Below are 25,488 nucleotides of genomic sequence, written 5' to 3'. Positions count from 1 at the left end.
ATGCTTCCCTGGAGTGTAGCCTAGTTAAACTTTAAAATTAGGGCAAGAAAAAAAAGAGGAATGGTAAAATGTGAGATGGAATTGTCACTTGTGTTATCTCTGGGAAGGAACTAACAGCAGCTGCAATGGTATAAATTCAGTATCTCAGTCTTTACAGTGTGCTGTATGCACCCCGTGCAGCCTATCAGCAGGCACTCTGCTTAATAAGAATTCTTCCTTTGACGTACTTGGTGAAATACAGGTGTTGAAAGACATCTTTTTGGGCACTCAGAATGATAAATGCTTAGCTTCACTTGCAAACCTTCACTTGCTGCTGTTTTCTTCCCCCCCTTTTCCCCACTGGAAGAAAAAAGGGATTTTATCTTCTTTGAGATGGTTATTGCATGTCACTTGAGCTCCAGTGTCACCTGGAGCTATTACCAGGCTTTTACTCAGCAAACTTTGTATTTATGGAAGACACTTTTATGAGGATGTTAGATTTGAGTTGTTTATTTTCAAATATTTTCGAATTTATTGTTCCATTATGTAGTAGTGCCAAGCATATTGTTTTGCAAACTAGAAAGAGGAAAACCCTCTGCCTCCCGAGACTGTGCCATTGAAGTGTTTTACTGTTGTGGAATGAACTATGTAAGAAAGGTATCGTGTAGAACTGCTTCATCCTCACTGAAAGAAGGTGCTATATAATGCTATGTAACACCTTAGTACAGAAAGCAAATAATCTTTTTGGTGGAAAACGGGGGAGGCTTGAAGCAGAATGCAGTAGTCTTGGAACTTGCCTAGGATTCTGAATAATAACTTTTAATTATAGAAATTATTTTTATAACAGTGGTAAGTTTTTAGGAGTCCTCCAAACTAAGGTCTGAATCTGATGCTTCTCTCCAACTCCATGGCGATTCTTTGACTCAGAATTTTACTTGCCACAAACTCACCTGGAACTGCTGCTCAGGAAGCAAGTGTCCTTCCAGTGTATGTTTTGCAGAGAGCTTTTGTCATTTGAGGTGGGCTGACTCAGGAGGACTGACTGAAATGCAGGTGATAGAAATGAACTCTGTTCTCTATTTCAAATCACTTTTCCATGTAGAGACTGAGTGTGACCATCTCATCCTTTATTAATAGAGCTCGAGTCCTAGTTCAGTGCTGGTAGAGTTGAGCTGCTGCTGTTGCTGCTTCCTTCAACACATTCATGTTCTTCAGCTTTGATCCATACACACTTGGTGAACCTGGCTTAACTTGACATTTGGGATTTCAGAACAATAGATGCACCTACACACATCAGAAATATAGTGCCTTTGAGATCACGATTTCTGTTTGGTACATATGGTAGCATTCACTCTTCTCTTCCTTTGTTTTCTTTTTTTTAAGTGATATTTGATGAACCCTTCATTCTTCTCATTTTGTGCATCCTTTCTGAAAAAACTTAATATAAATATAACTTTTTTGAGTTCCTACTGGAGCTTTACTGATATTTTGAGCTAATTTGCTGTTCTTGTTGCTATTGATTGTTTCTCATGTTATGGATGAAGTGAGAATATCATTTATCATTTTTTGCTCTCTGCCTGTTGTAGAAAAAAACACCTCATAGTTATTGATGAAGCCAAAGGCGGTTGCAGGGTAGACACTGACTTGTCACTGTTACCAGAGTTTTCAATAAAGCAGCAAATGTAGGCACCTTGTGACTTACAAGTGTGCTGCTCTTAAACTCAGTCTTTTATAAACAAACTTTCTGCAGTGTGTGTGACCACTTTGCTAAGGCTTGTGTCACAACACTGTTTGTGGCCAGGAAGACCTATTTCTTCTGCTATAATCTCAAATGTGGAGCTGAACGCATACCTTTGAAATCTTCTATTTCCCTCTTCACTATGACCACCTCCGAACTGCTTTTTGACATTGAGACAACTTGTCTTCAGCCTGTCGTCTGTCCAAAATCCATGCCTTTACTGTTGACACAAAGCAGATCTGCTCATGCCATCTGCTGCTGTGTGAGGATGACAAAATGGAGAGCAAATGTAATCTCAGTATAAATACAGTTTAGAGTCAAGCTAAAGGATAAAATGTTCTCGTTGCTGGTTTTCAGTGGTTCCAGAGACCTGGGGGTACGCTGTGAGGTAACTGGAAAGGGTACTTGGCTAGGTGGCAGCAGGACACTAAAGTCAAACAAAAGGGCTAATGAGCTTGCAAAATTGAAATGTTATATGTCAGGCAGGGACACACAATAAACTTTAGCTTAATTTAAAACAGAACTTTACAGTGTGATGCAAGACTTCATATCTATACATATAAATGCTGAATTGTACCTTAATCAAAATAATGGTTATGATTTTTTTCTTTTCTCTGGCATTGTTTGCTTGTCTGGGTTGAATACAACTTGCTTTCTTTGCCAAACCTCTGAGTACTAGTATATATTCCTGTGGTGGCTGCTTTACACTTTTTATGGAACAGTAGAAGGAGCAAATAAGTATATAATTGTTAACTGCTGCTTATAACAGCATTATAAATACAAAGCATTATTCATAAAATTTATAAATATCACTCCTTGGCTTGGTAGTTGGGATCAATGTAGAAAGCTTTCCATGAGTGTGCTGTAAGCATATATAGTCATATGTAAGTGGATTCTCTTCCCAGTGCACTGTTGTGCCCTTCCTCTGTGCCACTGGTGATGCTACTGTTTTGCATATCTGTGGGTCCAGTACACATCATAAAGCTGTTGGTAGGTCCATTCACAGATATTTCTGTTAATGTTTCAGTGATGATTTCAATACACAACTCTGATCCTTCAAGGCTGTCTGGAGGGTAAGGTATATGCTAGAAGCAGTTTGCCGCTGCTGAAGCAACTTGGACCGAGGTTGCATCTAACAGTTGGTAAATCAGGCGATGTTGAGAAAGCAAGTGAAAAAAAAAGCTTCCAGTGGTTGTAAATAAGCAGGATTTCACATGGCTGTAAGACACACCCTTAAGGAAGTGCAGATATGCATCCTTCAGAATATGCATAGGTAGAGATCAGACCAGCAGCCATGTTCAAATAAACACATTGGTTGTAGATGGAGTACTGCTCTTTCTGGATGAAGCAGCTCTCAAGTAAACCCATTTATGTCTGCAGATTTGCTGTAAATCGTGTTGAAGTGTGAGAATCTGTACTGCACGTGTTTTAAATTATTTGTGTTCATGCCACATAAATAAAGTGTGTGTGCTTAAGTTGTGCTTCCTATAATCACCTGTTTGATTTTTATTATTATGAAGCATTTAAAATTGACTTTGAGATGCTGGGTTTTCACACAACTTGCATAAAATCCCCTACTACAGGTGAACTGTAGCATGCAGTTGACCCAAAAAAGGGATACTGCTTGAGTAGAGGAAAACCGATAGATGGAGGAAAGGCTGGAAATGGTGCCACGGAGACATATGGTTGAGGAAAGCAAAAGATAAAGCATTGATTTGATGTGGAAGCTAGCAGAATAGAGAAACAGGCCATTTATATGCATCAAAGTAAAAAGATACCAGGTTTGAAAATTGTATTTCAATTGATCTATCAGTTTTAACAGCAGAGCATCAGTTACTAACCTGTATGAGATCACAGAACCTCTCTCTCTGAAGAGTGACTGTTTAGCAGTCAGATTCATGGAGAGGCCAGCTTCCCTAGTACAACTGTAATACCACAGAGCTGTATTTATTTTGGTTTCACCCCTGGATTTTCCTTTAATTTACTTTGAATAGACAGACTTTTATTAAAACTTAAGCTGCTTTATATCACAGGCTTGTTGTTTTTAAGGTGGTTCTTCAACAAACAGCATTCCCTCTGTGTGGATTTCCCTGGTGAATGAAGCAAGGGCAGCTGCCCTCTTGGCAGGTGCCTTTCCTCCATTTGCCAGGATTCTTGCTTTTTAGTGTTATTGTCACAAGTCACTGTTACCGGGGGAAAAGGTTGAGTGAGCATCAGATTTTTCACGGATTGGATAATCTTCTGTATGAAGTGCCGAGATGCAGCACGGAAAGCTGAGCTGTGTTCAGCTGCAGGCTTCCTGTGTGCTATCAGTGAAGTCATTACAGCCCCGTCTTAAGTGGATTGCTTGGAGAGTGGGAATAAAAATACCTCCTGCTTCACAAGGGTGTGGAGGCCTAACTTGGACATGCAACTAAAAGTGCATAGCTGACAAACACCACTGTCCCAAGTAGGGACTGAGTAGTGACACATTATTCCTCCAAGTTGCATCACGTGGCTGTGGTTTCTTGGGTTTGTGCAAACAGCAGCCACATTCCCAACTGCTTTGACCAAGTGATGCTGGGTTGGTGACGGCAGCAATGTCATTGTTTGTGCTAAGTTTAATTCAACGAGCCCGTTGGCCTTCTGTTTACAGGGGAAGATGCCTGTTCAGTAAATGAACTGGAGCGCTTGGCTATACCTGTCTGGGGAAGGGCCCCTTCTGACTGCAGCCTGCATTGGAGGTGTATGTAAAATAGCAAACCCCCTGTTTTCTCTGAGATGTCGTGGGTTGGGTTTTAGCCTTTCAGAATAAGTGATGTCCTCAGGGCTTTGTGTTCTAGGTCACATTATGCCACACCTGTCACATTTTTTGTTGTGATTTGGCTCTAAATGCTACATCAGCAAGCTGTGGGCACAGCTGCCTGTCCAAAAGGGGCGTGAAGTGGTGTTTTTGTGCTGTGGCTAAGGAGCTGGACATATAGTGCTTTTCTAAGGTCTGTTAGGAAAATTCATAGCAAAGTGGTTTCTCTGGGTAAAACTGCTGGTGTGTTACAACGGGCCTTGTGTTTGTGGATGCTGCTTAATCCCTTGTCCTCTGAGAACCATTACCAAAGTGCCTACTTGTAACTCTGGTCACAATGGCAAGGCAGCTCTGGTTTTATTTTTCTTTTGTGCTGGTTTTATTCTTCTTCACCCTTCCTGTGTTTAAGCCTCTCTGATAAAAGTCTTGATGTCATTTCTGGGCTGACCTGCACTATGTAAAACTGCTCCTGGCAGACCGTCTGTAGCTCTGTTCTTGGGTTACCCCATGCCCTTGCATGTCACAGAGTCGTGAGGGCAGCGCAAAGCCTTGCTCACAAAAGGCATCATTATTCCCGTTTCTCACTGGGAGTCCAGCCTGGCCCCATTACGGACGGGGCCCGTACTGCAGACAGGAACAGCGGCGCGCCTGCCCCATGTCCTGCTAAGTCAGGCACCGTCCTACTTTGCCTCGCTCGCTCTCCGGCTGCCAAGAGAAGGGGCAGGGGATTGATTGGTGGCGGTGTTGCTGCTTGTGCCGCGCAGCCGGGCTCGCCGGGCCCGGGGCGCTGCCTCCCCCCTGTCCCAGCCCCAGGCAGGGTTGTGTAACGCGGCCCGGCCCCGCAGCCCCGGCGGAGCGGGGGCCCCTGGCCGGGCCGGTTCGGGGCAGCGCCGGCCGGCCGGGGCGGGGCGGAGGAGCGGCGGCACCGCCCGCCCCCAGCGCCATTGGCGGCTCCCCGGCGGGGCCGGGCGGGGGCGGGAGCTGCCCGGGGACAGCGGCGGGGAGTCCGGGCCGAGCCGTGTCCCCCGCTCCGCTCCGGTCCGCTCCGCTCGGCCGTACCATGGTCGGGGATCACTGCAGCCTCCCCGGTGAACGGCCCGTGCTCGCCCAGAGTCCCAAACCCGGACTAAGCTGCAAGATGGTCCTGCAGGCGGTGGGCAAAGTGCTGCGGTAAGGACGGCGGCGGGCAGGGCAGGGCGGCTGCCCACGGGGCATCCCGGGAGAGCAGGGAGATGGAGCTCCAGTGAAAACTCCGTCCCGGGCGCCGGGCGCTGCTCGGTCCCGCTCGTGTGTGGAGGAGGGAGGCTGCTTTCGGGAGGGTGGAAGTTGGAACGGTAGTAGGTGCTTGGGGAGAAACATTTGTTCACCCTTAGCACTGCAGTCAAGTTTTGTTTGTGCTTTCATGAGAAATGAATTTCCAGGACGTAAGCAGGCAGTGAAGGTCCTGGCTTGCCTGAATAAGGAGTCCGACCAACATGCTGCATATGCTTTGGCAAGTTTTCTACAGAAATGTTGTAAGATGAGGGGAAAAAATGGCTCATGTAGCTCAAAAGGACTTGTGTGAGCACTGAGACGTGCATGACTACTGAGACCAAAACCAGACTCTTTGGCAAAGGATGTGCAGTAATATGATTCGGAGGAGTTCTGACCCGTTCTGGTTGGCGGGGAAAAACGTCACCACAAATATTAGGATTAGCAGCCTTGTTCTTCAACAACTGCAGCTTTTTATTTTGGTTAAGTATGTACAGATATTTTTCTGGGATCTGTGAGGAATGGCAGTGCTGCTTCAAAAAGGAGCCTTGTTCCTTCAGCGTTGTCCCCGTTTCCTACTGTCTGTTGCCAACTGTTAAATGTTTGTCAACAGAAACATTATCCCTCTCTTCCTCCCTTGACTCATGTCTCTCCCCGAGCGACTTTAGGGGAGCAGTTTATTAAAGCAGAATGTTCTGCTCACGAAGCGGCTGAGCTCTGACTGGGACTTCAGCTAGAGGAGTTCAATGGGCTTGAAGCAGGCTTGGTGAGAACAGCTGCTCAGAGTTGCTCTTAAAAGAAGTCCTGTATTGCAGTACTTTTTTTTGTCCATGTTAAAAATATTTTCCTGTAGAAAACATTAGTTTAAGGAATTCAGGTCTCTCTTTCAGCTTTTTAACAAGTTTAATGTCCCTTCTTTGCATTTTTGGGGGGTGTTGTGTCTATAATTCAATATGGTGTTACACAGCTGGTCATATCATAAAATCCTTTGGCCAGCGGCTTGCTATTCATGCTGTGAACCTTTTGAAGTTTTTGGTAGCTGTTCTACTGGCAGCACTCCCAGATGTAAATAGATGGGTGTCTCTGTAGAGAAGAATTGCCAAACCTCCAAACCTTTTGTTCAGCATCTATGGCAGTTTATTTTAAAGAATAGGTAAGTTCCTGTGACTTAGCGGTAAAACATATATTTTTGGTTTATGCAGTGCACACGTTTGAAAAAATGTAGCTTAACCTCATCCTTTCTTCTCTTACTGGAGTATGTGCAGAAATTGTGCTTAATTTTATTTACCTTTTTTTTAATCTCCTGATATTTATTTTCTACATGTACTATAAACCTTTTGTGAAAGCAGGAAAAAGCTGTTGTCACACATGAAATGTTTTGGGCTGGGGAATTAATAGGATAACTTTATTTTGCTAAGCTGTTACTAGATGGGGGTGATTACTATTTTGTAGTACAGTGGGGTTTTTTTATGTGTCTTTTCATACTGGGTTATCTCCTTTTGCTCAGAGTTAGAGAGAAATGTGAAGTCACAAAAAATTTCTTTAGATGCCAGACTGTTTCTCTTATTTCTCTTCTTGAATCTGCTTCAGATGCCTTATCTGACCTTTTGTGTGTTACTTCATCTTACTTTGTTCTGTGAAACATGAGCTCATAGTCTGCAAAGAGCTCAGGCAGTGTAAGAGCACAGGTAGCTGTGCTATCTCTCTAGGTAGGAGCCCAGGTAAATCCCAAGTCCAATCAAAGTTTTCTTATTGCAGAAACCGGATATTAGTACTTAAGGAAGTGTAAGCCCAGTCAGTGATGGTGAAAGAAGGAACCACATGGGACCTCATTTAGGCCAAAAATGGTGTCTGGTTGGTGACAGCTGTGGTGGGATTTCTGTGAACAGAGGCATCTGCAGCTGAGCTTCGTCCACCTTATTGTTGGTAGATAAGAAAAGAGACCTTAAAGACATGGTTGAATGCAGAGGTGCAATGCCACCCCAATACAGAGTGACCCTTGATAATACTACATTGTAGTCATAAGAAGTTAAATGAGATTGTATAAACCATTACTATAATGGTTTGCCATCTCAGAGTAAGAGTAGGACAAAGGGTTATCAAATACCACTTTTAAGCTTGGCCACCTGAAACTCTGCTGATTGAGTTTTCTCCAGTCTGTACAGAGGATGAATCCATGCTAAACTCTGTATGCAGTAATTTTTCTTCTGTTGATCAGGCCATCACCAGTGCCTTGGTGATGAGATCAGAGAATATCTTGCTTGTGCGTAGCTTGGTGTTATGAACAGCTCACTGCATTTTAGGCTCTTTTCTTGGGCCTGACTGGGAACTGTCATCATCACAGTTCCCTTCCAGCCCTCCATAGGCTGCCAAGGAATTGTAGAAATTCACAATGGACAAGGGATATAGTGCCTGTCTTCACTCCAGATTGCCTCCATTCTTGTCTCTCTCCTTCCTGGTTGTGAATTTTAAAGCTCAGTTATTCGTGTACAGTACTTAATCAGTTTGATTCCCTGCATAGCAGATTTGTTGTATATTATTTATGTGAGTTGTGTGTAGTTACAACCGACTCACTTGAAGTTTTTAACATGCAAGTTATTTTCATTAGTTAGTATGTCCAAGGCCTCCTGGCTGCCAGATAGTATGTGTTTCACACACTAGTAATAACAGCTGCCAAAGGAGGAATCAGTACGTGGAAGAAACAAGGAGGGAAGTGTGAGGAAGCAGAAAGACTTCACGAGAAGCAGTAGCAGCCCTGAGAACCTGAGAAGAGTTTAAAAGAGCGTAGGGAAAGACAACTGAACTAGAAAGGGGGAAAAAATGTAACAAAAGCAACAGATGTGTTCTCAGTCTTTCTAATTAATGTTTTATGAATGCTACTGTTAGGTTTATTGCTCTTTTAAATTATTAGTGATTTAGCTATGAAGAACTCTGGAGATGCTTGTATCTTTCATCATATTGGTTAGTAAACTGTGTTTAACACTTCAGGGATAGGATCAAGGCTACTCACTTGTAAAGATTAAAAAAATTATAACACCATTAGAAGAGTGTCATCTCCCCTTTAAATTAATCATAGCATAGCTGAAAAGAAGTTGTGTGTATTCTTTAGCACAGTGTTTAATTAGGGCTTTCGTTTCACTTATGTTTTTGAAATATGTTAATGTCATTTTTTCTCTCTCGTGTAATGAATTGTGCAATTATGTAGCCCATGGTTAGAGAGGAAATAAAACTAAAATGGGTGCAGTTTTTCTGCATTTTGTTATTTTGATTTCTATGAGTTGGTGGTTCTGGAGAGAGGTAGAAGGAGAAAGGGAAAAGAGTATCATGTCAAAACTTGGAATATTATTCTCTTTTATAGCATTATTTCATTAATTGTTCAAGTTTTTTGTGGCACCAAAGATTCCCGTTAGCTTCCTTGCAGAGATGTGTGTTTTACTGGCCTCAAGCAGTACAAATGCAAGGAAGACTTGGGTTCCTGAGAACTGTCCCCTCTTTGGTTCCAGTGGATAACAGAGCCAGCCATAAGCATTTTTTGGAGCTGCCTGCTGATGACAGGACACAGTGTTCACCGCCTGTGCCAGCACTTCAGTCCTGGTTGAGGTGCTCAGCGCCTTTGCTATGCCCTGGCACTTTGGGTCCTGTGCAGGCAATTTTCGGAGACTGTTCCTCATGCAGCTTCATACTCAGTGCGTTTCCTTTTAAGTCTTCAGTGAAACCAAGTCCCTCTGGGATAGTTGACTAATAATCAGTGATACGGTGGCAGGAAAGAGGAATGGTGCGGGCTACAGAGTTGTGATGTCATTGTGTAATGTCTTTTGATAAATTACAGTATGGTTTATATGTACACACAGTCCCGGATGAGTGTGGGAATAGATAAGTTAAACCTCCCCTTTCTCATAAGAGCTCCCTTTTTACAGCAGTGTGCAGGGATTGATTTGGATACCAACCAAAACAACCAACCCAACCCCACTGTTTTTGGGTAGGTGTGCCATTTGGCATTACTAATAAAGTGGAATTTTTAGATGTGCTTTTCCAGAGTGTAGTAATTTGTCTTCAGTGATAGAGTGATAATGATTGCCTCAGTCAGATAAATTAGCAAGTTTCAGTTGGCATTCTGGATGTTGCTATGTATTTTTATATCTAGCACTTAAAATTTTTTGAAAAGTAAATTCCTTCTCTATTCCTCAAATAATTCATAGCAAGATCAGAAAGAAAACAGGTTAATTTTGATATTGTATTCTGCTTTTTTTTTTTATCATGCAGAGTTGTCTTAAATGTGTTTATGAACCAGGACATAGGTGGGTAGGAGCAGAGGGTGTTTGATGTAGCTGCCTCCTCTTTGCTGCCTTGACTCTTATGGCTGAAGAAAACTGTTGTCCATGATGCTTGTATGTATTGACAGGATCAAAGCAAATATTTAAAAAAATCGATCCTGTTTTATTCTAATTTAGGTAGAAACATTTTTCAGTAATTTAGTCCGGTTCACAGTATTAGAAAGTAATTAGAAGAGACTTGTTTAGCTAATCTGATTAATGGGGAAGGCTGGGGACAGGCAGAAGAGAAGGGAGGGAGGACAGTGTGCAGGGAAAGGGGCTTATAGGCAAAATGCTCTTCAGAGCCATGTTGGCTATTTTTATCCTGTTCTTTTTCTTTCTCCCTCCCACAACTTTCCATTGTACCGAAATAGTTCAAAATGTTTATGGTTCAGGGCAACTGACATCACTGGTTGTCGTGCTGTGTCTTGCTGAGTATTTCTGTGACAGGAGCTGATTCCTCATTCAGTGATGGCCTTTTGGGACACTCAGCTGCTCGGAAAGGACTGATGACACTATGGGGCAGTGACATCTTGTGCTTTGGCAAGGTGTGACCGTGCAGGAGGGACTCTGTGGTAGGTCTTCAGTCTGTATGTGAGATTGATCTTTGACATGTGTCCTCTCCTCAGGACAGAGCAGGGTACAGAAGGCAGGCCTGGGTGGCATTGCCAGCCTGGTGGACTCATTGGGTTGGGATGTGCCTGTTGGAGAGGCGGCTCTCCCTGCTTGTGCAGGCAGATGTTCTCCAGCATATGCAGGTAGCAAAGTCTATTCTGGTTGTAGCTACAAAAGTTGTAGTGCTCTGCTTGAAGTTCAGCCCCACTGGGAGCTGTTGGATACCTCTGACAAAGCCCAACTGGGGCCCTTGCTGGAGCTCAGGACTTGGAGCTGTGCTCTGGAAAGACGCTTTGTCTCTCTGGCAGTCCAGTGAGCCATGCACTCCTCCATTGCTTTGGGGTGGTTGTCAGTCTGCTCACTCTTATTTTCTCTGGGAGTGTCATGACCCTGGTGCATTTATGAAAGTTAGTGAACCATGTACAGTGTATTAACTTAATGAAGAAGTTGGTGTCTTTCTTCAGAGGTATTTACAACACTGAGCTGTATTTTGGTTACATGTTCTACATCCTGTGAGGTGATAGCCAGAGGGAGAGGACTGCTTAAATTCTTCTCTGTGTTGAAATAACCCTCTAAGGTGTCTCCAGAGGTAGTACAGGAAAGGCCCCTGCCCAAGGTTTAATAGCATTTTCCTCTGGTTTAGGGGCAAAAGTATGCTTCTTTTTTTTCCTGAAGATGCCTCCTGGACACTTTACAAAGAATAGAGTTGATTATAATCTCGAACTTCTGAAATTATTCACCCTTCTTTTATCTTGCTTCCTTGGTATGCATCTGTTTCGTTATAGGATTTGTTCCAGATTTTAGCTGCTTGTTTCAGCCTGGAAGATTATTTCAGTTTATATATGAGCAAAGTATGAGCATGCAACATTCATCCTTCTGGGAGTTGCCTACAATTTCTGGTTTGTCTCTTTGTTTCCTGTGTTGCAATAGCCCATGTTTCTGCTGCTGCTCTTTATGGAGAGAGTATCTATTTCACACAATTTCTATCCACTGTTCTCTGGTATCTCAAACTGTCTGTGCACCCCAAGGCTTTTACCAGGTAGGTTTGTAGGAGAAAAGTATTCCTCTTGTAGAAGAGCTTTTTTCTCTCGCCTTTCTTGATGATCTTTTTTGAAGAGGTGAGGTATAGGAATACGATCTCCCACCAGTTGTTGTCCTGTCTATAAAATGGCTAAGACAAAATGTATCCATTCCTCTATCATACATCTTTCTCTGTGACTACACCAAAATCGAGTGTGTTAAAGCATTCTCTTGTTGAGGGGGATTTTCTAATCCTTTTCTTCATCCCTGGTGCTGTGTGGCTCTACAGAATTTTAACTAAGACTGCAGCAGATTGCTGTCAGAGAAGAGATGTTGCATTTCTTTTAAGAGCTGCCAGCACCTAGTCTCTGGAAAGAGAAGGGGATAGGATGTATGGATTAGCCCTTTCTTCTAGCTTTCTGAAGAAAAAAACCCACTTCTTGGAGGGAATGGAGTCCATTAACACCAAAGTCAGGTTGTTTGAGCTTGTCAGAAAATGCTGCTCTGTTAATTTTCCAAGTTCTTTGCTGTCTGGTACTAAAATAAGTTTACAAATGCTTTTGCTCAGACAGCAGGGACTGGTGGTAGCAGATGCTCCCGAGGTGAAAGGAACATTGTGGATGTCTGTGTGATTCCTTTTATTTTTGAAAAAGGAAGAATCAGCAGTGAATGCACCTGTCCTCAGAAAGGCGGATAATGACAAAATATTAAAATTCTTAGCTTAATATCTGGCAAAAAAAAAAGTAGTCCTGGCACACCATAGAAAGTACACAGAGTTAATGAAGAAAGGCTTGGGTTTCTTCACTGGTGATTTTATGTAACTTCACACAGAGGTGAGATAACATTAGGGACACCTTGGTACCTCTACTCACACTCAAGACACTCAGATCTGCTATTCAGTCCAATGTATCCATGCATCCCAGACTCAGAACACCAAAGCCTTACAGGGATAAATGCTAACTATCAGCAAGATGCATTTGTCATGACAGGGAAAAGGAAAATTGAGATGAAAGAGGCTTTGCTGATTCTTTGTTATACAAAATCTTCACTTTTGAAGCGACTGCCATATTTCTTCAGAACAAACCTATGCAGGAAAGGATAAAGCCTGGGGTCTTGAGACCACCATCTGTGTGGAACAGAGAGCAAACTGTTTCCTGTCTCAGTTGAAGTACTTATTTTTCTGTTGTTTTGCAGCATACAAAGATTTTTTCCATGCCTAGGTGTGTCATTCAAGTCCTTAAATTTTTAAATCCACACATTTTATTAGCAGTTGAGCTCACTGTTATTAAGTGATTTCAGTTGCAAGCCTTATGAGAGGAATTCCTACTGATTTTTGAAGTAGAGACTTAAGTATTTAGAATTAAGTGCATCGGCCAACAATAATAGTAAACTCTTCTGAGAGAGACTTCTTCACAGGTTGGGTACTATCTTTCATTTCTTCATAGTGACGCTGCTAAGCACACAAGCAGTATGGCTACATCTCTGCAAAACCAGCAGGAACTGATGGATAATGCCAGGAACTGAAATGGGGCTTCTCTGGTGAGCAGTGCGGGCTGGGTTTGAAGAGAGTCAGCTGGTCAGGACCATTCCTTGCTTTGAGGTGTGACATTGCCTTTGCACTGTGTTTTGGGGAATGTGTTCGTCCAGGCTTGTATGAACTTTATCAATTGCAAATCCACATGAGCAGCTAAAAGAGCCTGCTTGTCATTTGCACATGCAGCCAAGGGAATGAAACAAATTCAGCACACAACTGTGTGCACCTAATTTTAATATTTATTTTTGTAAATTACTAGTGTTTCTTAACCAATTTCTTGGCTGTGCTTTCAGCATTTAATTAAAAGAATGAATTTGTATTTCAGCAAGCCCTTGGAGCTAACACTGTGAGGTTTTAATATATCTGTGGGGGTTTTTTTCCTGGTTGCTAGTGGATCAGTGAGTGTCTGTAAAGGTGCTCTTACTTGCTTTTCAGTCTCCTGTGACGTATCTGGAAAAGTAATAAATTAGGGTTGGGAATCACTGCTGTCTCACAAGCTAATTAACAGTGATCTAACTGTACCAGTAATTAAACTATTATCCACCCTACTATTTTTTTCAATCAGTCATTCAGATGTTCTTTACTTTGGCCCATGAATCCATAGCATTTTTATTTTAAATAGATTTTTTTTCTTCCTCTGTTATACAGAAAGCAAAACTTCAATGTGCAGTTTTCTAAGAAATTCTGAAACCGCTGTGTGTTATTGATGACAAAACTGAACAGAGCATTGCATCATTCTGTCACAAAATTTTAAAAATTAACTACGTGGTTACATTAGGGAATGTTTTGTACACATCATTTGTTAATGAAAGGTACCTAATTAAGATAATGCTTTGATTATCCTGTGAGGAGGAGACACACAATTTATACTTTCCAGCTATTGGTTTCAATTTTTAAGTTTAACAAGACAGTTCATACTAAGACTGAAAAACACTGTTTCTCATCATGGGATCTGATCTAAGGCATGCCAGGAGAGGTGGGACTTCCCTGAACTAACTTTGGTTTAAATTAAAGCTAAAATATTAACAAAAGGGAAAAAGGAATCCATTTTTGATCTCTAAAGCTGCCATTGAGAACTGACCTTGACCAAAGGTCATTTCTAGTAAATAAATATCCTTCCTAGTTGCAATGCTGTAGTTAATTTAAAGTGTAAGAGGTGAGTTTGTGAAGCTTGATACAGAGGATGAAAATTTCAGGTGGGGTTGCTTCCTCACAATTAGTATTTCATTGCCCAACCTGTTCAATAACTGATGGCTGGGTAGGTAATTGAATTCCCCATAGCTGTGTCTCAATGCAACAAGATGCACGTGTGTGTTGGTACACAGGCTTTAAAAGTGAGCTGACAGGTGCAAGCATGCGAAATTGCTGATGAATAGTGAAAACAAGTTGAATTTTTTCCCATATTATATTCCCAACCCCCCGGGCAGATGGAGCTCATCAGCCCTGTAAGGCAATCCATCTAAGAGAAGGTCACTCTAAACAAACCTACATCCTGAGACCCTCACTGCCACTGTCCAAGCTTGCTTGGCCCCGGCAGATGAACCTCAGGATTAAAGGGTGGGCTCAGTTCAGCGCACACTGTGTCTCACCTAAAAAATCCACTGCGCAGGCTCGAAGGGTTAATGACCTTTCCCAAATCTTCGCTCGCGAAGACTGGCCATTATTATATCTAATTGAGTTTATGTTCTGTACTGAAGCTCCTGCAAAGAAGGCCAAGGTGTTTGAAGTAGCCATGTTGTTACCTGTGTTTCCATGTACGCTCTCAGTTGTGGTGTGCCCCAGCACTTTTCTGTCCTATTAAACCACATTTTTTTAGATGTAAAGCAAACAAGGTTTTATGTGAAGGATTCAGCTGTTGAAGTCTTGCCTGCTGTGTGATTACATATAGATGTCATTTTCCAAGGTAGAACTGTAGTAGGAAGGCAGGTGATGAACTTACTTTTACTCTCTTCCCAACATAAATAACTAACTTATCCTTCCAATGCAAGATACTTTTTGTGCCTAAATAGTTGTAATTTGCCCACTCCTTTCAGAAGTAAAGATGATGGTCCTTTACTGTTCCTTGCCTCTGGGGAGCTGAGGAGAGAGACAACTGTGACTGAGCTCAGCTGCAAGCTGACATGTTGCACCATGTTGAGAAATATTGTCTATTGAGAGTACAGACTCTGGGTGAGTTATTCCCATTAGCTATTTGGGAATGTCATCCAGTCCATATTGCCTTCTTCCAGACTGTACAGTGTAACTGTGAAATACATCCTTAAACATTTTTGTAGACTTGTAAAAGTTGAGAATTTTAAAATTCTGTACATTAAACATTTTATGTACCCATCTTCCTAAACAAAGTGTGTAGGTAAGGTTCTGAACTTGGCCTGCATATCTAACGTATTTTCTTTGTTGCATGTTTTCTCTAGGCTACAGTCCTTAATACTAGTTAGTGTTGTCAGATAATTTTTTGTTGTTGTTGTACGAAGAGAGCTTGCAAGGCAAAAAGGCAGTGAGGAAAACTAAAACTTTTTACAAAGACAAACCTGTCTGCACCCTGGTACTCTCTGAACAGAGCAGACTGTCTGCGTTTGTCTATCTTGGGCTGTATAGCAAGAAGTGTGATTGCTGAAGCCAGGTTGCCATGGTGAAATAATTCCCAGCAATTAAAGCACAGTTCTATCCTGAAAAGCAACTCTGTGCAAGCTATGTTGTGAAATCCCACATTTACAAGGCCATGAGGTTTCCAAATCAAACTTGCTTGGTTTAGAAATAAAAAGATAGCTTTGCAGTCTGCCAGCTCTACAGACTTCATCAGGGTTGGAAGATAACAGTGTCTGCAGTGATTTATGTGCTCTGTTGGTGAACTCCCTCCCCACAAAGGTGGACCACAGTGTACTGCATGTGCTCTTCTAGAGAGATAACGGGGCTGCATCGGAATAGCCAGGAGGAGCAGTTGCTGCCAAAACTTGAATGTAATGACGTAGAAGTCAAAATAACTCTGGTGTTCAAATAGGAGAATAGAGGAGATTAGATAAATCTCTGCTTAAATTAGTAAATGTGTCTGAAAAGACATAGGGAATGGATATGTTAACCGAGAATTTTCGGTGTTTTTATAGTACATTCACATTTTCTTTCCATTTGCAGAGTCTAAAAGCCTTAAAAGAGAGATAAAAACTTCTTTTGTCAATTTAAGTTTTTCCTTGTTCTTTGCAAGCAGTGTTTCTGGCCTCCAGAATTTCTAATTGTCTGTTGAAAAAACACTGCTCTGAATATAATAATAAACCTGACAGATCTCTATTTATCTTCCCCGGAGTGAAAAGGGTGTTAAAAGCTGCCCCAAAACTTAGTTGCTTTCAAATCTTGGTGCAGATCACTTGTTCTCAAGGCTCTGCATTGTGGGTGCAGTGTTTGTTAGGGAACCAGGCTTTCTGTCTCTGCCATTGTCTGCTCTCAGTTGAGAGCCAATTTTCTCCTTTCTCTGTATGTTTTAATTAAAGAAATTTAAGATATGCTACAGATCTCTGCCTTGGACAGAAATGTTTTCCATTATAGACAAAAACCTCTCTCTGCTAACTTCAAAAGGTCCTTGGAGAACTAGCTGAGATGTAAACATTTACATATGGAGATATCTGTGGCCAGGTGAAATGAATTCTGGTCCTACTGCATAGCTGCAGTATGGGAATATATTTAGCAGTGGAGGATGATGAGGAAGCACTTGTGTTGCTAGAATACTAATGGCATTTTTCCTTTAAGGGAGACAAGGATACAGGAGCATCCTTATCTTGGTACTGTGTATGGGCCTAATGGGTTTGGAGTGTTTGCCTGGGGACTAAAATGAGCTGCATGTTAACAAGACAAACCCTAGAACACAGAACTCCAGCCTGTATTTTCAGCTGATGAATGGCTGGGCAGAGATGCCCTAGAGAGTCAGCATGGGATGGCCTCTCCTGTCCCTCAGTGCCCCACACCAGGATCTGCTCTGAGCACCATTCCCTGGAAGGAGGAGTTGCAGTCCGGGGAGCATATACTGTGCTTCTAATGCCTTCCTTCTGCTCAGTTTTGGCTTCCTTTGTCAGACAGTTTGCTAACTGGAGACTTAAAACGAACAAAAACAAAGCCAAGAACCACCACTCCATATCTGTCACAGGCTCAGGATTGGGCACCTCTGACGCAGGGTTCTGCTTTGTGGTTTGTTCTAAGCACTGGATAAATTAGTTGTTGCAACACTTAATCTGTGACCTACTGAATCTCTGTTGCCACAGACCTTATTTGGCTCCATGCAGAGCTTTTGAAAATAAACTTTAGGAGAGATTTGTCCTATTTCACAAATTACCAGAAATCTTGACTGCAGTAAGTTGCTTAGGAAAAGAATCTTGTTGAGGCTTGATGTTGGCACCTCCAGGTTTGGGTTTGTGCGGGCTTTTTGGCACCAAGGTAGAAGAGAACCTTTCAAAATGAAGAACAACTGCATATTTGCTTGGGTAATTTTGTTTCTTCTGCTGAATTGTTTCTTTTAAATTACATCACTGGCTCCTAGAAATAAATGATCCGTTTCTTTCCCATTGGACATCACTTCCTTGGCGTCCCACACAGCCCCTCTCCCAGGTGTGTTGTCTGGAGGGGAACCGGGAGAGCGCAAGGACTATACAGTCAGAAGACCCTTCCCAAAGGCAGCCATAGAGGCTGGATACCTCCTTTCTGCCTGGGGGAGGAGTTCTGGCAGGTACGCCCAGAGAAGAAAGGAAACTCTGGTCCAGCGTGTTTTACCACAAGAATGCACTGTGCACATTTTTGTAGCATTAATTGAGCTGTTGCATGCCTGGCCTTGCCTCTGCAGCCATTCTTCCCAGAGCTGCATTGAGGAGAAGATGGGGGATCCTGAGTAGCCTTACCTGGGCACCAGCAAACAGTTTCAGCAGTGTAGTTAATGTGCCTCTGACACACCATTATGGGCGAACACTGAGCTTGTGCTGTGAGGTGATGTGCAAGGGAGGAGGGAAGGAGGGAGAGGAGTGGAATCGTAGAATTGTTTAAGTTGGAAAAGACCCCTGAGATCGTCAAATCCAACCATAAACACAGCATGGTTGAGTCCACCACTAAACCACATCCACACATCATAAATGCCTCCAGGGATAGTGACTTCAGTGCTTGATAACTCTTTCAGTGAAGAAATTTTTCCTAATATCCAATCTAAACACTGAGGCCATTTCTTCTTGTCCTATCAGTTGTTACCTGGGAAAAGAGACTAACCCCTTCTTGCTACAACCTCCTTTCAAGTAGTTGTAGAGAGTGATAAGGTGCCCTGAGGCTCCTTTTTTCTTGACCAAACAACCCCAGCTCCCTCAGCTGTTCCTTGTAAGACTTGCGTTCCAGATCATTCTCCAGTAGGTGGGTGGGAGTCCTACAAAAGGGAACAGAAAGGCCTGATGTACCAGAGACATGGCATGTGCAGGTGCCCCATGTTCTCCTTGCTTTGCCAGCGGCACCAGCTGGAACTCAGTTTGGCCCTACAGAACGTTTTGGGCTTTCTGTTGGGAAGCAGCACTACGAAATAATGTTATGGCACTTGTCATCCTTAACATGCCTGCCATGCCTTGGCACCGACTGTTTACAGCAGAGCATCCGGAGGCCAAGCAAAGATTCCCTTTTAAGGCCAAGAGCCACTATGAGAATTCCGAAGAAAAAGTTTCCCTGGCATGTAGGGTACATTCTTCTTTCCTCCTCCTCTTGAATAAACTATTAGTAACTTTTAAAAACAGAACAAGAATGAAGAAGCAGGGCCAAAAATGCTGCCAAAGACATTTTATGCTGCGCAGCCCCCTTAGACCTGCACAGCAACCAAGCCCTGGAGCTAACCCAGGGCGGGAGAGGGGAAGGATGAAGCTGAGATCAGAGGAGTCTGTCAGAGACCTGGGGCAAGAGGAGATCAGAATGGAGACTGTCTTAAAAAGTTTAGTCTCCTTCCCTTCCCCAGCCCAGGAGAAATGGACTGTCCACAGCACTTTTTGAACAACTGTACTGTATGATGCACCAGGATTTGGACTTGCTTTCCAATACCTTGCACAGCTTCCCTTCCCATGCTGATGTTCTTTCCTTCCCCAATCCTGCATGTGGATGTGTACATCCAGGATTTGTGTTCTGGGTGTGCTGTCACATGGCACTTTCAGCTGAAGACTTAGCAGTGATCTGGGTTAAAACAGGACATGGGATTGCAGAAAAATCTCCACAGAGGTGCTAATTTTGAGCTGTTTTAAAGAAAGAGGGGAAATACAAATATAATCTCTAGCTTTTTCCTCAAAGGAAGGGCAGCTCTACTGATGTTCAAATGAAGCTGTTATTCCCCTTTTCTTGCATGCTATACAAATAAATAAAGACACTGAATTACCAAGAAGGGATTTTAAGCTGCCTAGCACTTCTGAGTTTCCAGTTCTTGCTCTTAACTGAGGAGAAAAGACTGTGAGCTGCTGAGGTAGGAAACTGGACAGCCTTCAAGACTTTGTTCTTGACCTGTAAAAACTGGCACAACCTGCTTCTTCATTGTTCTTGTCACTAGGACTCGTAAATTTTAGCTCATAAAACTGTTTCCTTCCTGCTATGAATGGGTTCAGGACTCCCATACTTACGCAGAACATTTCTAACCAGAAACTAACTGATAATTTCTTTCCAGTAAAGGGCCACAGAAAAAAACATAAAGGTAAAAAGTAAATCTGTGAGCAGCTGACCCGATTTTCCTTACAAAGCCTTCTGTGGATGGCTGAAATCATTGCATTTTTCCTTTCTGCAAAGGGAGTAGATCAGAGGGGGAGAGCTTGCTTGTTAGAATTTTTTTACCTTAATGTGTTGTATTTTGTTCCACTCACATCGCCTTTGACTCCTTACCCAAAGAAGGGAAGAGGAGAGAAGCTAAAATGCAAATGTCCAGTATACCTTTAATTTTAAATTATAAAAACCCTTATTCACTGGAAAAATTGAAACAAAGTGTTCATAAAGACTGTGTTGTGTCAACAACAAAGCTTCTAAAAGACACTGTTAAATTGTTGGCCTACTGCCTCTCTCATTTTGTCTTTTAAGAAGCCAACCCTCATCCTCAAATTACCAAGAAAGTGGCTTTTGGCAGGAGTAATGATTCACTTTATAACACTTCATCAGTGGAGGATATTTTAAAACACAACACTTCAAAAAGAAAGAAGAAATTACAGGCTGAAAAATTGAAGGCCCAGATAGTTTGATATATCTGGTAGTTCAGTGTGTAGAGGTATACCTGGAATATGGTGTTGCTGTTGGAGACTGTAATCCACATAAAAGTTTTTAGTTGGAAATGTGCCATTTAAACCCCAAACTTTTCCAGATTGTGAACTATACAAATTGTAAAGTGCAAACCAGGTTACTTGAAAATAACCCCCAAACCTTCAGGTGATTTTTTTAAAATATAATTTAGTGACACATCTGTGGGCATCTGTGTTTTTGATCTTCCTTAAAACAGATTTTTTTCTTTTTATGCCACTTCTGCATGCATTGCTGTGAACTGGGGGGGTTGTGCTCTCCTCTGACCAACACTAATGGAATATGTCACAGCAGGATTGTCAGCAGTTGAGACCTGCTTTCTCCTGATTTGCTGGGGATTGCTAAGATTATAGCAGTTAACCTTGTGTAAGGAATACAGTTGCTAAATAACCCCCACAAAACCACACGACATTAATCACAAAATATGCATCTTTGTCCTTTAAGTTTCGTGATCTGTGGTGGTTTTCATCCTCACAGACCTGAGATGACTTTTTAGTTTTAACGTTTGCAAACAAGGAGACAGATTTGCCGTGTTAGGCTTGTCAGACCTGGTCTGTCAATTTTCAAATAGAAATCAGTGTGTTTAAGACTTTTTTAGTGCATGATCCCGAGGCACAGAGTGGTCAGAATTTTGCCTGGAGCTCTCGTCATCATCACTATAGGGGCTTTTTTTAAATAAAGTTTTTTACTTTCTGCAGTTACTCTTATTTCTGGTACTAAACCCACTTTGATATACCACACTGAAAAGAAAAAACTCACTGATTACATGTATTTAAAAAATAAAAAATAAATAGCCACTCATCCCAAGGACAGTTAGTTATATGTGAAGGATAGGAGAGGAGGATCAAAGTATCGTAATTTGTTTTTGAAGAGATTTCAATTTCAGATGCAGTGTAAGAAACCACACAGCTTGCTCGAGACAGCAAGAAATTATTATAGCTGTGCTGGTTTCCTCTGGAAAAAAAAACAAATCCTGAATTGGTAGAGATAATTTAAAATTGCATGATCAGTTCAGGGAACTTTGGCATTTAAAATACCGCTAGCATTCCCTCTGTGTGATCAGCCTGGCAATAAATCAGCTGTGCAGCACCAGAACCATGGATGCCTGGTACAATTCCAAAGTTACACATCAGGTTATCAAGCATGTCCACATAGTGGTCATTGTGTCTCTGATACTTCTTCAGCTAAACCAGATTGCTCCACGTGTGCTTCTTTCCAAACAAACCATGTTGTTTTACACTGAAGCACATCTTTAGCATTTGTACTATGAATAAACTTGGAACCTTACAGCCAGTTTCTGCTGTGAAATGGGAGTAATACCCTCAAAATGGTTTTGAAACTAAACACTTGGATCGTGCTTTAAAGATGCTCCACAGTGCAAAGTTCTTTAAACTAAGAAACTGCTGAGCATCTGATCAAGAAGGAAATGAGAGATTAGAGGAGGAGGATCTTTTTTAACTGAGATGGGATAAGAAAAAAAACTGGGAAATTGGCAGTTTTACTTGATCTTAACAAAGCAGTTAGACTAGGGAAAAAAATCATCACAGACCACTGGGCCTGTCACTTGGTGTGGAGTGTCTTACACATCTCTTTCTCCAGGCAAGCTTCCAGCTGCTGTGTTTTCTAGCTGAACACAAGGCTGAGTATGGAAGCCCTGCTAAGAGCATTAGTGACTGTACTGTCTTGGACTGGAGCCAGTTTGCTGAACCTTCTTCTAAGACTTTAGATGAGTGATCTCTCTTCTGCCATTTCCCATCACTTTTCCCTCTCTGAAACGTATTCGTGGGTGTGACTTGGCCTATGGCATCATATTCAATCGAGTCCCTAGAACCAAAGACAGACCTATCCCAGGAGTTGTCTGAGGAATTAGTTTGTACTCTGTTTTGCCTGTCAATAAAAACTGCAGAGTGCTGTCTCCTTGGATTCCTTAAAGATGTTTGTTTCCTTGGTAGTTAAGCACTGATAGACAGGATTTGGTCTGTCCCCTTGACACACCATGAAAACAGCTGCATAACAGCTATCCCTCCAACTGCTTTGGTGATACAATTGATCTGACATGGACATGTTAAGACAAATTACCAGAATTCACTTATTTTTGAAGAAAGACACTTGTAAACATGAATCAGGACTTGGGGTGCCTATAGCTGTGTTTTGAAAGGTACCGCTCTTTCTGTGGTCTTAGATCACATTTAGTTATGTTTTCCCGTAAACAAGCATCTACAGGTGATGGATTTTGGTGTTTCCTGAACAGAACAGTCGTTCTGGACACTTCAAAATTTTTCATATTTGTGTACTTTAAACATAAAATGAAAAATTAAGGAAGGCATCTTAAATGCTCACAACAAAGGAAATAATGGATGCTTCACTTTGTGCCTTTGGAGTTGATTCCAGCTGGTGTTTTCTTACAAATCTTTGAAAAAACAGCGAACTTAGAGGTTGGGGTGCATAGAGGGAAAGGAAGCTAACTCCTAAACTTTACACTATTTGGTAATTCTGGTAACTGTGAATGTATGAGCTTTGATTCATCTAGAATATTAATTCTTAATCATGTGTAATTGTGTTTCTAAACCAGGTTTTTTTGTACTGCTGTACGCTTCAGCTTTGTAAGTTTGTAAAAGAAGTGCTTTAAGTGTGGGCTGGTATTGATAGTTTCGAAACTAAACCCACAGCTTTACACCCTAGAGTGAATATGACTCAACTAATTTGAGTAAATCAATATAAACTAAGTTCTGCTTAATTGAGGGGGTGTGCATGATCCAGTTCAAAATTATGTTTTTAAGGCTGGAGGGTTTTTTTTAGTTTTTACTTACAGTATTTGTGCCATGTAGTGTCCCAGCTGCACTGCATAGAGAACACAAAAATCCACTGGTGTAAACAATTTCTGTGGTCTTGCTTTAGCTCTCAGCAGCTGCAAAAGGTTAACAAGTTTGTGCTGGCACATGGTGATGTGATATGCAGGTTTCTGTGGTGTGAATAAACTCTTTGATAGCAGTGATTATGGGCATTTTGCAGGTTCAGTGATGATACCCATGGGTCAGGTTCTTTTTAAACCAAACCAAACCTTTGGAAAGGGGCAGAGCATGGGATTCTTCAGGAAGCTTCTGTTTAAAGTACTCCAGTTCCAGTACAAGGCAATTGTGGAAAGACTTACACAATTTTATTGAAAAGACATGAAGTGGCTGCATGTACTAATCTAACAGAGAATTAACATTTGTGTGGAAATGCGAGAGGTTCTGGTTTTTGTAAAGGAATAATGTACGGTTGTTTGCAGTAGCAAACTTGTGAACATATTTAGTGTTGAATTTTTATTCTCATGAAATGGGGAGAAGATGTTGAAGTGAGGATGAGGCACACACCACTCATTCCTATGTGATGGAAGGCTTGCCTCAGCCTCCAGTGTCTTGCTTCCTTCTGTGGTTTCCCTTCCAAGCCTGGCTATGACAGACTGTCTTTGACCTCTTTGTCTCTCTCTTCCCTCCTCCACCTCCTCTCAGAAGACTGTTCTTAGCTGATGTGGCACAGCCCTAACCTGGGGCCCTTGGTTTAATTATCCTGAACTACAGCAAAGACAGAAACTCTATCCAAACTACTTCTCACTGATAACTTTTTTCCCTGAGTGTGGTTAATGTGGTTTGTCAAACCAGTCTCTGAAGTTGAAGGTATTTTCTGCATGACTGTTACTGGAGCTATAATTTTCTTTAAAATGAAATTATCCTTGAATGCCTGAATCCCATCCCCCCAAACCAAACCCAAAAACCACTAAATGTAGCAAATGCAAGTGTTTGAAGATGGGAATAGTTAGCTGACAATCAGGAACTGTTGTCTAACTGAGCATCCCTTCTGTGTTAAGAGCTTTGTGCTGAGGAACAACTGACTTCACATGTCTTAAAACATCCCTTTGTAGAGCAGTTGTGAGAATTAGTCCGGGTTGCTTCACTCAATAAATGTAAGTGACAAATCTTGCAGGCTCCACTTGAATTGGAATGCACTACTGTGGAAAAAGGAGATGTGCAGGAGGAGTTGAGCACTGAATTTCTCTTCACCAATACTGGATTTAGTTTATTTTCATCCTGAATTTGTATTCTTTAAAAAGATGTTTTATGCCATAGGCATCTTCTCTCTAACCATGAAACCCATGTTTGTCATTAACATAGGGAAAGAAAGTGTGACCATCTGTTCCCTGACAGAGACCTGCGGTGCTTTCTGAACATCTGTGTAAATGTATCGTGACGGTGTAACTGTATATTGTGCTGCTGTCACCAAGCTTTCCTTAGTTTTTCCTTGATGATGGCCTTTCCAAAATCCAGAAGTCCCTCTACTCTTAATTTACTGGTTGGAGACAAGTATGTCAAGACTCAATACAAGTTCAAGACAGTAAACAGTGGCAGTGCTGGTGATCCAAGTTATGGCACTGCTTTCCCGTGAAAGGCACATCTCAGTCTCTCCCTTCTGTGGTGTGGATGATGTGGACGATGGGTTTAATTAACAGATCAGATCAGCAAAAGTCAGGCCTGCGTGTACCTCGGACAGGAACACACAGTTGGAAGATTATTTAAAGTGTGTTAAGACCCAGAATGTGAGGTTGGTTTCCTTTGGATAGGATCTAGATGAGTTTTGACAGCAAACTTAATGCAGTTGTCTCCAAAGGTGGGCTTGTCTTGGCTTTACCAGTCCTTAAAAAACACTTTAACCGAAAAAGCCTGATGTTAACCATGTCCTGGCATCTCCTCCTTGTATTCACGTGATAGTGCACAGCCAGTATTGCCTTACACTTGTCCCTCACCATTAAATAGATCTTCTGTCTCTGCTTAGGGATTTTTTAACTGTAGAAACACATGGGTGTTTGACCACATAGCCTAGAAGACCAGAGTGCTTGACCCGCTGTTCTTCCTCTGAGGTCCTGCTGGTCCAGGACTGAGGTCCAGGTCCATTCTTTGGTCCAGGAATGTGGATTGAGTTGAGAGTCTAGCTTGAAGATGTTAAAAAC

General features: G+C 42.0%; 1 protein-coding gene across 5 annotated transcripts in view; it reads left to right on the top strand.

Moving 5' to 3' along the window:
- Positions 1 to 25,488, top strand: part of MOB2 (MOB kinase activator 2) — a 113,907-nt gene that overhangs the window by 76,227 nt on the left and 12,192 nt on the right. The window contains exon 1 of one of the 5 annotated variants that reach the window (XM_017811905.1): positions 5,495 to 5,669. The exons of the other annotated variants lie outside the window; for them this stretch is intronic. Within the exon in view, the coding sequence (XP_017667394.1) occupies positions 5,560 to 5,669 (110 nt within the window). The 5' untranslated portion in view covers positions 5,495 to 5,559. Of the gene's footprint in view, positions 1 to 5,494; positions 5,670 to 25,488 lie in introns of those variants that run through there. 5 annotated transcript variants of the gene reach the window in all.

This window comes from Lepidothrix coronata, unplaced genomic scaffold (genome assembly GCF_001604755.1).
Source record: "Lepidothrix coronata isolate B3197 unplaced genomic scaffold, Lepidothrix_coronata-1.0 Scaffold1, whole genome shotgun sequence".
NCBI lineage: Eukaryota > Metazoa > Chordata > Aves > Passeriformes > Pipridae > Lepidothrix > Lepidothrix coronata.
Note: the sequence above shows the minus strand (reverse complement) of the source record. Positions and strands in the feature narration are given on the sequence as shown.